This window comes from Juglans microcarpa x Juglans regia, chromosome 2D (assembly GCF_004785595.1).
Source record: "Juglans microcarpa x Juglans regia isolate MS1-56 chromosome 2D, Jm3101_v1.0, whole genome shotgun sequence".
NCBI lineage: Eukaryota > Viridiplantae > Streptophyta > Magnoliopsida > Fagales > Juglandaceae > Juglans > Juglans microcarpa x Juglans regia.
The window spans coordinates 1,754,907-1,768,057 of NC_054596.1; the positions used below are offsets into that span (position 1 = coordinate 1,754,907).

General features: G+C 34.9%; 1 protein-coding gene across 5 annotated transcripts; it reads right to left on the minus strand.

Moving 5' to 3' along the window:
* Positions 1–1,382: 1,382 nt before the first annotated feature.
* On the minus strand, positions 1,383–9,221 carry LOC121249727. Of its 5 annotated transcripts, XM_041148500.1 has the most exons (11): positions 8,794–9,211; positions 8,042–8,174; positions 7,067–7,439; positions 5,958–6,041; positions 5,135–5,587; positions 4,638–4,773; positions 4,346–4,508; positions 4,022–4,150; positions 2,991–3,185; positions 2,428–2,550; positions 1,383–1,863 (listed from the first exon to the last, which is right to left on the minus strand). In XM_041148500.1, exons 3-11 carry the CDS (start codon positions 7,335–7,337, stop codon positions 1,759–1,761), a joined length of 1,659 nt encoding a protein of 552 aa, XP_041004434.1. In that variant the 5' UTR covers positions 7,338–7,439; positions 8,042–8,174; positions 8,794–9,211; the 3' UTR covers positions 1,383–1,758. The 5 variants fall into 5 exon arrangements, with proteins under 5 accessions (XP_041004434.1, XP_041004436.1, XP_041004432.1 ...); XM_041148502.1 differs by lacking the exon at positions 8,042–8,174 and having other exon boundaries at positions 5,135–5,584; positions 8,794–9,213; XM_041148498.1 differs by lacking the exon at positions 8,042–8,174.
* Positions 9,222–13,151: the final 3,930 nt, after the last annotated feature.

Here is a 13,151-nt window from a genome sequence, read left to right on the forward strand (position 1 = left end):
TCTGTGGCTGGTCCTGTCAATTCCTATACAACCCTAGTAATCGATAGTAATTATTCAGAATTGTCGATATATGCATATGTAGTACTCCTACTATCACATGATGTCATATTAATTAAAATTGATACTTACATAAGTAATTTTAATTAATTAGTATATTATGATAGGATTATAATACTACGTCCTGCATATTTTGAGACTACCTAATGATTTTTCAGGATAAGGTTAGTCACATTAGTCGAATTACAGTCACATTAGTCCAGATTGTCTATGAATCCTAACAGCGTTTTTCACAAGATAAATTTAAATAAAATACAGATCAGAAAAAATAAATTAAAAAACAGAGAAATGTAGAAACTGCATCACTATCTCATTATTATTTCATGTTGTAATACGACGGTGTCTCATAACACTTTGATCAATATTTATGGGATAACAACGTAATTTGTAGCATTGCCTAATAAATTAAATAGGGCATAAGTAATAGTGAAATAAACAATCCGATTTGTTCTGCAAAAAGGTAGAGCGGTCTTGGCGGCCTTCAAATTTGCGATCAAAGTCTCCTTTTAAGTTTTTGCCGGAATTTGAGGAATATTTTTTTTAAAAAAATAATAATTTATACAAGTTTCAAATAAACAAGTTCCGCACAATCTCTAAATATATATATATATATATAAAGATCCCACTATAAAAGTGTAAAAAAAAAACTATTATTTTTTAGTAGAATTAACTTTTTTACAAAAAAGAAAAAAACCGGTACAAGACTTGTCTATTTAAGATTTGTAACCGGGAAAGCACTAATGCCTCTTCATATCTATTTGTACCCAAAATGGGGGAAAATGAAACCCTGCTGTTATTTCCCATTTATTTTACTAAACCGAGAAAAAAAAATGGCTTAGCAGTAATAGTTATTTCTAAACATCTGAATATATAGAAAATTAAATGTATTGAACTCAGTCATTATTGCAGCACATTTTATATGTTTTTTGGATGAAGATTCATCATAGGAATATATAGAATTTGGTGAAAATAATCTTTAGTCACCATTTCCAATATTAATGACAGTATTTACGGGTCCATAATAATTTTTGACAGACAAGGTTTAAAAATGCTACATTTTGTGAGAGGTAGACTCCGTTTAGATGTTGAGCTGAACTCAATTTTTTGTGAATAATAGTGAGTTGAGTAGTAGAAAGAGTTATGTGGACTCCATCTAAACTGAATTTAAAATGTGTTTAGATTTTAAGATGAATTTAGTACTTTTAATGAAAAGTTATAAAAGGTTGTAGGTCTCATGTATAAAAATGTGTTAAATTAAAAAAGATTGTAGATCCCACGTGTAAGGAAGTTTTGAATTGAGATGAATTTAATAATTTGAGAATTAGATGTTAGATTCAACTTAAAATTAGACTGAACTCAATTGAGTCTTACAATCAAATGCAGCCGTAGTCTACAAGTATATGTGATCCAATTTCAAATCCTTGTCCAAAATGGGTTTTGTTTCCAAGACAAGCCAAGGCTCAGAGTCATAGTAACACGATATATAACATATACACGGTTGCCCAAACATGCTGATGTTAGCATGATTATTGATTCTAAACACAAGAACACTTTTGTCATTTTGGATTTTAGTTTGAAGGCTGGCATATGCAGGGGGGGTGCGCACAGAATGGATATCCCGATGATCCCCAATTACATAGGTGTCGTGTCCATCAACATCAAATTTATACGCCGAACCCTGCATTTCAGCATTCATACAAGTCATTGGGTCACTAGTGTCGGTATTTGACCCTGATCAATGAAATCTATCTTGTTTAGTCTCAAACAGCACAGCACTTGCTCTGGCAGTTCTTCCGGTTTTTGTGCCTGTTAAAAGTGATGTCAAGAGCATGTCAAGGTTAGAATGAGTTCAAAGCTTGAGTAAATAACTATGAGTACGGAAAATGCTGGTTTAACTCAACCGAGCGATTAGTTTTCTTTTATTTATGTCCACCCCTTTTTTTTTTTTTTTCCGATTTTCTTCTTCACCCCATTTCTAATGTCAAATTTCAATAATTCAAAATAAATAGAAGATCAGGAAAATCCATCAAAATGTAGAAGTGTAGAACCATAAAGGCAAAGCTTGAAGAATATCTGCAGGGGATACTGCATGCACGATCATGTTGAGCTGCGTTACAACTTAAAACAGGGTCGTAAAGCGAGCAAGGTATCAGAGAATAGTAACACATATTAACTCCACATGACTGTACATGGTATTCCACCACATGTTTAAAGTAAAATTGAGATTAAGCAACGACATCAAATGTCGAGTTTCAGCAAAAAATTCGTTGTCATCAGATCATGAATACAGTTTTTCCTTGTGAAATGACACCAAACAACATTAACCTAGTATTCCCAACATTGGGCTATGTAACGAGATTATTGAATTACCTGGATTGTTAAACCTAAATCAAGAGTTCCATTTTTCAAGCGCTCTCGGAATGCTTCAAGCCCCTTCCTTGAAATGTAGCTGAAGCGATGAATATCCAGATCAATTTCAAAGTAGTTAGAACCCTGTAGCCGAGCCAAAATAGGCAGTGTTAGGACCAAAATTTATTGTACAGGTAATATGTAATGTTGAGTAACAAGACTTCTAGCATTAACTTTTATTGAAGCCCAGCAATGCTTGAATATGGTTAACAAAGTTTAACGCAGAATTAAGGTGGAGTAAAAGATCTAGTGAAATTCATTGTTTGAAAGAAATACTAACAAAAACGCATAGCATTAGCTGACAGAAAGTCCATGATTTCATGTGGCGGTAATTTATCCATGATGGAGAGTCCATAATTCAACAAAATCATATATCCTATTAGGCCTCGTCTACTTCAATTTTCCATACCCACCTTACCATGTAATAAGATTTATCCTAAATGAAATTTTGCATAGCATGACCATTTTAACATAAATCAAGCATTGCAATGGGAATGTCGGAGTGAATAAAGTTCATTCATTACCCTAAAAAAATTGTGCTGAGGGCGGGAAAGGACTGGTTTTTCATTATATGCATGTATAAGCTTCCTTTCAGCCGAACTCAAGTGAAGATCCTCGGGATTAACTACACCAGCCATGATCTTCAGCCTTTCTCTGAAAGGAACAGTGGAGTCTTTTGTAAACCCTTTAATCTTCTCCATCTCATCTTCCACCATTTTCTGTTAACATAAACAGAAAAGCTCAAACTGATCTGTTGTACAAACAAAACCACAAAGGTTGAAAGACTATGTTTTGTTACAAAAACCCTTGTGACATTTTTTGGACAAGTTATCAACACATAATGCCCTAAACTTTTCAATTAAAAACCTTTCTGTGGTAGAGATTGTCCACAGCACTTTGCAATATTTCAGCTCCTTTAATATTAAATAGAATAGCAACATGCGAGCATTCTGATGATCTCAATATGTAGAGAAACACCAAGAACTCAAACTAATGCAAAATTAGAGATAACATCTATTAAGAGCAGCTGTCTAGTTTAATTTGTATAACCCAGTCAGTGAGTGTGAAATCTCTAGCATCAGCTTATTATATTATAAAACCAAGAAAGGAAAGCATACTTTGCCGGCCAGGACAGAGAGGACCAGTATGGTATCCATAAACAGATGGAAGAGCAGGAATGATACAGAAGCAAAGGCATTTATAGATAACACATAGGAAGAAATTTAGGTAAGATGTCCCACTCGTTACCAGGAGTGTATGCATGGAAGAAAAATTGCCAACCTAATGAAGGCTAATTAGGTGCATAGGTTCAGAGGCAAAGCGCAAAGAGGGAAGGTAGTGGAACCTACCAATTCAGAAGAAATGGAGACAACAAACTAAAAAAATAATTTAAAATCATAGCCATAAATAAGATGAGCTGAAAAGATACAAACTAAAGAATTCACTTCTTCAGTCTCTTGCTTAAAAGCAGTATGAGCCCATTAAAAAAAAAAAAAAAAAAAAAAAAAAAACAAAGTGCCTGTCCATGAAGCAAATTACAATTCAAAATGAATACCTTGATGCTATCCTGAAACTGAGAAGAGATGTCTTTATTAAAACTCTCAGATACTTTGAAGTATAGCACAAGACTCATCCCTTCCCCATCGCTATCACCAAGGAACATTGCAGCAGGATAAGTAGGCATCTGTCGCAAGGTGCACGATGAGATAATTAAATATAGCATGATAACTGTTCAGTACCACCATATACTGTCCAAACTGTTCTTTTCTCTCTGCATACACTGTTGGAATTGACACCCTCACAAGTTCACAACCCACCATCAATACAAAATTGACGAAAGAAAATCGAATTCACCGAGTTAGAAAGGAAAAAAAGGTACCTGGATATTTACAATAAGAAGTGGAGGCACTTCGCCATCTGTTTTCACATTAGGAAGCTCAAGGTATTGGGCAATGTGGTGTATCTTTTTTGGGCAGACAAATAAATCAACACCTATTGGAGTATATGGACTGTAATTTGGAGAGGGTGACTTCCGCTTATCTCTGCACAGATGATATGATAACAAAAAAAATTATATACCCATTGAGGAAACACAAAGACATTCAAATATAACTACTTGTCGCAAATTTACAAATGCAGTTGACGTTGGTTAGATAAACCCAAGAGCATACTTGAAATAGCTTTCACTACGGAGTTTGAAGGTTGAGGGTGGAATCTCAGACCAACATCCTGGGGTTGGCTTCTCCCCTGCACAACGTGGAATTGTATGTCCTGCTCTGGGACGATACATGTACTTTTTTGATTGACCTGCATATATATATAAGAAAATTCTGCTTATAATGCTACAAAATTCTTATGTTATGCAATACTTTAGCATGAAGCATGAGTCAGAGAACAACAACAAGATTCCCATTCATAACGTGGATGAAATTGTACGATGGAATTTTATAATTCAGTTTGTAATTAGAAGAAAACAAAAAATGCAAACTACGAAATACAATCTTATATATCTCAACCAATTTAAACCTTCAAGGAGAATTGTAACCTGTCATAAAACATGCCAAAGGACTGTTAATTGAATTGAAAGGCATAAAGTGAGGTCATGCCTTAGAAATAGTAGATTGCATATTGCTTCATTAATGCTTAATTGAACTATTTTGACACATACAATGTTCTATGGTTTCTTCTCCATCACAGGATCTTCTCTTGAAAGAAAGCCTGAAAACTGCAGAGTGCTTCCGCTGAGACAGTCGACCTGTACTTGATGGGTTTAGAATCTTGTCATTGAAACTCATAGAAGAAACCAACCGAGGTAACCCTTGAATTTTCTCTTCAGAATCTCGTCTATCCTCTTGAAGACCTTTGAAGCTTCCATAAGAATGATCCAACATTTTCTTCCTCTTGCTGCAAACTTCATCAGCCTTCCCTGAGCAAGAAAGCTCATAACCCTGGCTACGAAATTTCTCTGATTTACTTCCATCGATTTTGAGATAGCTTTCGTGGTACTCTTCATAGTTACACCTACTATCCATAAAGCATGCTGATCTTTCAAACTGAAGCACTTGGCCACTAGATATGTTCCCAATTGCATTGCTTACAGAGGGAAATCCATCTGCGGCTTCTAAAGATAAAACATAAATAAATTAGCCAAATCACAGACAATTGTGCAGTCCATATACTTCATAAGATATACAAGTTACATAGTTGGGGAGCAAAATTGTCAGTTCTGTACCATTGTCAAGATAGCCGAGTAAAAAATTTAATAAACCACCAAGAATTGCACAAAAACGAAAATCTAGGAGATCAAAAGCAGTTGATTTATTGGCCCCAAGGTTCTGACGATCCCATTGGTGCAGAACACATGGGGCAGGAGAACACACCACTGTCCTAGCCAGTATGTCTGTTGAACATTTACTAACAAAATATAACAAAAGTTGTGTCCCATATCATGCTGTCCACCAACTCAGTAGCACACTGGTTATGTTCCTTACCTCCATTTACGCTACTGAAGTCATCATCTGAATCAGATTCCAGAATACTAACTGAGTCAAACCAAGCATCCTCTTGGCAAATTACTGCAAACAACATTACTTATAAAGTCATATTACTTATAAACCAAGCACATTGTTTTTATATATTGATATAAAACAGCGGCAGAAACTGAAATAAATGGCATTAAAACATTGACATCAATGGGAAAGCAAAACAATTACTAAGATTAAATAACAGGATGCATACGTTTATAAACCGTGACAAGCATAAGTTGTTGGACCTTTTCCTTACATCATAGAGCTACAGCACATAAAAATTGTAACACTTGAAAAGAATAGAAACAAAAGTACAATTTTTTTAGGTTCATAGAAGGTACAAGGCATGAAAATTTAAAAATGAATTCTTGCTGAAAAGTACCAAAAATATGACCTTCTTAAGAATAGCATAAGACATTTAATCAATAACCCACGCAAAACATAATGCCACATACTCATAATCCAGAATGGAAAAAAAAATATGACAATTAGAAAAACGGTTTCATGTTATTGTCTGTGCCGTGATTGAAGTAAGCATGTTATATAGGCAACAATCCACTATAAGTAATCACACTTGAATTTTGAGACATCATAAATACATAATCTAAAATTAAGCAATAAAAAAGAAAGAAAGAAAAAAACAAATCAGTAAGATTGAAGTGTGAAATGCATGATGATAAAATTGAAGTATGGACTCCTTTCTTTCAATAATACATCATCTCTCTATATTCCATAACCTTTTTTTTAAATATTATTTTTTCCTGATAAGTGGAAGTTTTATTAAAAATTAAAAATGGTAGTAGCCGAGTATACAGGAAGTATAGAGGGGAAACATCTAAAAAGAAGTAAGAAAGAGGAGGAAAATCCTCAAAATGGGAACAGGAAACAATTCCTGTGTAGCCACCAAAAGATAAAGGGTTTGGAAGAGGTTTAACGAGCATCCAATATGGAAATAGAACAAGAAATCTCAAACCAGGAACGGGGAAACAATTATGTGTAGCCACCAAAAGATAAAGGGTTTCGAAAAGGTTTAATGACATCCAATATGGAGGAAATAGAATAAAAGGACACACCATTCGCATCATACTGACTGTGGTGCCATTGCAGCTGGGTGAGATGGAATGTCGAATTGGAAACCTCAGATCTTCTGCAAGTAGTTGTTGCACCATTCTCAAAGTCCATGTGAACAAACTTACTAACAGCATAATCTCTTACCCGATTTCCTTCATAACTATTCCTTTTCTTTGCAAATTTAGGGATTGAATTAGAAATCTTTCCATGGCATTTTTGGTGTTTTTTCTGTGATGGTATGTTTCTAGAGGATGTTGACACACAAGCACCCATTATAATATTATAATGATAGTATTCCTGGAAGAAGCCTGGTGTTCCCTACTCAGAATAAGAATCAAATATTTCCCGAAAAGACTTGCAAGAAGCCTGATGTTCCTACAAAAATAAATTATCGAAAACTCGGTACATCAGAAAGAATTAACCAAAATGTTAAAAAGAAAGCTTCCATTGACAAAATGCATTGTTAAAAACATCTATCATCGTAATCCAGTAAAGATAATATCTCAGCAGTCAACTAGTACCGCATATTGAACAATATAGCTTAGGATATAAATTTTTATGAGGAGTTTAGAATATAAATCGCTCGAAGTAACAAATGTACGTAAGGGAACCACCTGAATTTGTATTCCTAGAAAACACAGTTAGTACACTGTACGCTAAAATTCATGACCTTGTGAACACTTAGTCGGTAGAGAAAAATCTTCCCAAGTCGGATCAACCAACAAGCTTCAGTAAAAATCCATTAGGGTCTTGTGATAGATAGAGATGATGATGTGAAAAATATTGGCGATTCAGAGAAGAATTCAGACAAATGAAGGCGACTACAGGGGGCATTTATAAAATGATTACAGATCTAAAACTAAAAAATAACATTACTAAAGTTCAAAAGCGGAAAACAGCCCAAAAACGAAAAGGGGAAAAAAGTTGAGAAAGAGAATCAAACGTTGAGGGAAAAAACGAAATGCATAATATGTTACCCAGAAAGCATTCACCACTTTTCCTTCAAATATACCAATCTGTGTTTGTTTTTGAGAGAGAGGTCCTTTACTCGTCTTCTTCTTCTTCTTCTTCTTTTTTTCAGTTCATACTTCGTTCTTGAGAGGTCCCCTCCTATTCAGTTTAAAAGAAGAAACTCCTATAAATTAAGAAAGGGAGAAAATGCGGCCAAGGGACCACATCCATTGTGGTATAATAAAAACGATGGGAAATCTATATAAAAATATATATATACACAAATAGAGAAAGACCGGAAGTTTGTCCACATCAAGAGCGTGCAATTAGAAGAACGAAAATTGACAGCATGAGAACGAAAGTAGTGAAAAATGAGAGAGTTTTTTAGAACACGGACGAGGTTGAAAGACATAATAGAAAACAATTAGAAGAAGGATAAGTATATTTAAACTCGAAAGAAAACAGATAGTTAGCAAAACATAAAATTTACAGGCTGCAATGCAATAAGAAACAGGGTGTTCTGGGAACGCAACAAGTTAGGGAAAAAAACGGAAAACAAAAGAACAAAATAACGATCATTGACAGATACATCTACAAGCACTGAGATTATAAAACATATATTTGAAAACTCAAAGACAAAACTAAAAAAGAAAAGAAAGAAATTCACACAGAATAAAAGTATCGACGCCATTACATATGAAACTTAGAAATTAGAAATGCTGGAGCAAAACTCAGAAAAGTGAATGAGGACGACCTGAATAATGGAGAAAAGTCATACCAAATGTACGTAGGACAAATCTAGAAGAAGGCGATCCTCTTCTTCTCTCCGTTTCTCTGCAATAGACACCACCCCCGCCAGCGCAAGAACCCGACACAGACGGACGGAGAGATTAAATGGGTGGGTCCGAGAATGTCTGGTCCAAGGGCAATGAGAAGGTAAATGCAAACCTTCTCCTCCTCTACTTTGTCCTCTTACGAGAATCTGGAAAGGAGAAGAAGATGTTGATGCGGATGAGAAAGGGAATGCCTTCCAATACGAAATGTAATAAACGAACTTTAATGGGCTTCTTCTTCGTCGTCCTTTTCTCCTTGACTTTAGCTTTCCGTCCGAGATTTCGCTGCCGAAAACAGAGGGAGGGAGAGACAGGAGAGTGTGCGTGCGTGGTTGTCGTTGATGTCGTTGATCTTAAGTTGAACGCTTACGTTTCACAAAGATCCGTACAACATATTTTCCGGTCGTTGGATCAACGTTTTGTCCAGAACTGCTTTTGCATACATGTCTTCCGAAATAGTATTTTTTTTCAAAAAAAAAAAAAAATTCAGAAATAGAATTGCCATGTAACGTCACTATAAAAGAAGGGTGGTGCAGCTCGGGATAGGGAGGCCACCGAGAGACTTGCCGAATAGGCAAATTTTTTTTGTTTCTTTTAAAACATTTTTTTAAAGTTTATTAAACATTTAAAAGAATAAAAATCACAAATTTATTAAAAAAAAAATTACTTAACTATTAAGTAATAAATAAAAAAACTCTCTAAATTCAATTTGTTATTCGAATTCTAAGTCTAAAATAAACCGTAAGGTTGGAAAGAGAAGTTACTTTCCCAAACTGGTAAAGAAATTCTAATTAAGGCAGTTATGTAGGCATTAACAACTTATACAATGTGTTATTTTTAGTTACTTAAATTATTTTGTAAAGAATTGGAGAATATATTTACTCGATTTTGGTGGGACCAATGTGGTATGGCACAGAAGATGGATTGGGAGGGTTTATAAATTTCAAGGTGGTATCAGTTTTAAGAACTTGGGAATTTTTAACCTATCATTGTTAGAAAAACAAAACTGGAGGCTTATGTATGATTCTCAATCATTTTTTTTTTTTCTGAATTTTTAAGGCGAAGTATTTTCCTCACTCTATTTTTTTTAAAGGCAACTTTGGGTAACTATCCATCCTATGTTTGGCAAAGTATCTTTGCTGCCAATGACTTTCTCACTCAAGGTGTATTTGAAAAATAGGATGAGGTGATTCTATAAATATTTGGCATGACAAATGGCTCACAACAAAGTTGTCCTCTTATTTTCCAGATGCTGATTCGAGCTTATAAGAAAGTTCCACTGTTAGTGCATTGTTTAAGAGGGATTCTTGTGCATGGAATGAGGTCCTAATCCATAATGTTTTTCTTCCATATGTTGCTGCCCAGATTTTGAAGATTCTTTTATCTTTGAGAAATGATGATCAATTGGTATGGAATGAGAATAAAAGTGGGGTGTCCACGGCGAAGTTTTACCACTTTGTTTCTAATTTGATGTGTACAAAGAATAGAGCTGAATGTTCCAATGCACTAGTCCATTTTGATTTTTGGCAAATGCTGTGGAATTTAAAGTTACCAAATAAAGTGAAGAATTTCGCATGGAGAGCATCTACTAATAGTTTACCCTCCAAATTGAATTTGTTGCAAAGAGTTACTCTACCAATAGCAACTTGTGATCGATGTAAGAATCTAAGATGCAAGATGAAAGTTGTAGTCATGTTATTTGGGGATGCTTACATTCGTGGCAAGTATGGAAATTTCGATGCCCTTCCATTTTTTTAGTTCCTGCATGAAAATTTGGAGTTTCAAGCTTTGTTAAGGATATTAATGGAGGAAGCTAATTCTATAGTTTCTCATTTCCTCACAATTTCATGGGATATCTGGTAGTATAAAAATCTCTTGTTATTTGAAAATTCTGACTGTGGTATTCAAAAGATTGTTGATAATTATATTAGGCATGTTGAAATCTTTATTACCATCAAGGCTAATCAGGTATTGATGCATAAGGAGCGAATACTTTGTTGGAAGCCTCCACCGTTGGATAAGATTAAATTGAATTTTGATGGGACTATTTTTAAAAACTTTGCAACGGCTAGCATTGGGGTTATCTTGCGGGATGACAATGATGAAGTGTTGATTGCATTGAGTAGGAGAGAAGTGGGTGAGTTTGAAGTGGATGAGATTGAAGCTCTTGTGGCACTTATGGGGTTACACATGGTTCTTCATCTTGGTGTACATGATTTAATTACGGAAGGTGACTCTTTATCTATTATTGAAGCTGTGATTTCAAGAGAACAAAATCTCACTATTCTGCAGCCCTTGGTTATGGAAATTTAGTGTTTGTAACGAAGATTTCAGGCATACGAGATGCTTCATATTGGAAGACAGGGTAATGAACCTGCTCACTTGCTGGCCTGTCACGCTAGGCTAGTGGAAGATACAATACAATAGTGTCGTCAATGTCCCGATTTTCTTATGTCTCAAGTTTTATTAGATATAACAGTATAACTGAATTATGTATTCATATTTCATTTTAGATGAATAAAGGTTTGTTCCTTATATAAAAAGTAATAATAAATTCTAAATTTCTCGAATTGTTTTAAATAATTAATAAATATCATGAAATTATTTTATGTGTTCTTTTTAATCCTAGGTCTGACAAAACTTTAGGAATTCCAAATTCATTATCTATCATTTCCCCATGCACTCTTCATTATGTAATTGAAAAAAAAAAAATTATTCTCTCCCAAAAAATTCCATGTAATCGTAGAACAGGAAACTGACTTTAATGATGAATCACCAACCAATGTACTAAATTTTTCTTCCCTCTCAATTAATAGGCGAGAGAGTAATGTACTTAAGATGTCACAATTTTTCAAACTTTACGTGTAAATTAATATAATAATAGAAAATTTTATATATTATACTATTATCTTATTTTCATCTTTTTAAATAAGATGTGATACATTTATCACCATTAAATGATCATTTATTACATACTTCTTTATCATCTAATAGTAGTAAATATGCCACATATTATTTAGTATAATTAAAGAAAAAAGCTTACAACTAGATTGATATAAATTCTTTTTTCACACCGGCCAATCACAACACGACACGTAAGGCATTCAACAAAAGAGAACCTGCAACTCAAAACACATGATCCCTTCTTCTGCTTCCTTTCTCTACACGTAAATGTCTCTCCCTCCCTCCCGTTGCACCAAACTTGGTCTTGCACCAAAGAAACGACATTCAAGCGCACGGCTAGCCTAGCAATGTCGATGGAAAAGTCGAGGTTTTTGATGCTCAAGTGAAAGTGGTCACCGAACGCTTGGCTTTGAACACCGTGAAAGCCAATATGACAATCAATATCACGATGCCGATTGTAGTGCCGATCATTGCTAAACAACAAGTCTTTCTACGCTTCCTAGATGAAGCCGGACTTGGGCTCGAACTCGATCCATCTGCTTTCAAAGCTTTTCCTTCAACATCCATCACTATGCTTTGCTACTAATGTTCTTCACGAAAACTTAAAGCTGGCCTGAGCCTGCCTGCTTATATATATAACTAGTTAGAGGGCACGTACAAGTTTCCGGCAGACGAGATTAGTTAAGACATATAGCAGGCAAAAGTCAAAAAGTTATGAATCGTTTTAACCCAATACATACTAAGAACCACCAAAGCATAAAAATCAGTCCATATAAAAAGTGTTATATACCGAGTGAAATAAGCACATGAATTCGTGGCTAACAAATAGCCACACACTCTCCATGAGTGACAATTTCATTTCGTTACTCAATCCTAATTTATTTGAGAGATTATTTCTAGACAAATTCTTCCCGAATTACTTTGCAAAAAAGGTGATCATACCTTTAAACTTTTAAAGATAAACATTTTTTTTTAGATGGCCTCATTTTTTAAAAACTGATCGAGCTTGGACCTAGCTTTATTTTTCATTTTCTTCCTTCGTTTCCACATGAACCAAACAACTTTTTTTTTTTTAACCACTAAACAAGTACTACAGTAGCTTCTAAGGCAAATATAGGGGAAAAAATGAGCCCCACCTACACTCGACTTCAAAGCCAATGATGCGTCTGGGTTGGTCGGCTTGAGGAAGCAAGAGGTTTTTCACAGATTCTTTTCTGGGTTGGTAGCGTTCCGTGGGAGAGGAAGGGAGATGGAGATGTAGTCGCTTCTTTGGTGCAGGACCAAGTTTGGTCCAGCAAGAGGGAAAGAACGAGAGGGAGGGAGAGACGTTTACGTGTGTAGAAATGAAGTAGAAGAGGGGATCGAGTGTTTTGAGATGCACGTTCTCTTTTGTTGGATG

What these genes read in the sequence shown, in the direction of transcription:
- LOC121249727 (XM_041148498.1), bottom strand. Translation starts at nt 7,337, where the DNA reads ATGGGTGCTTGTGTGTCAACATCCTCTAGAAACATACCATCACAGAAA. An exon ending in CAGTCAGTATGATGCGAATG is followed by an intron (nt 6,042 to 7,066) that starts GTGTGTCCTTTT and finishes TGTTGTTTGCAG; the next exon opens with TAATTTGCCAAGAGGATGCT. An exon ending in ATTTAGGTTTAACAATCCAG is followed by an intron (nt 1,864 to 2,427) that starts GTAATTCAATAA and finishes CACTTTTAACAG; the next exon opens with GCACAAAAACCGGAAGAACT.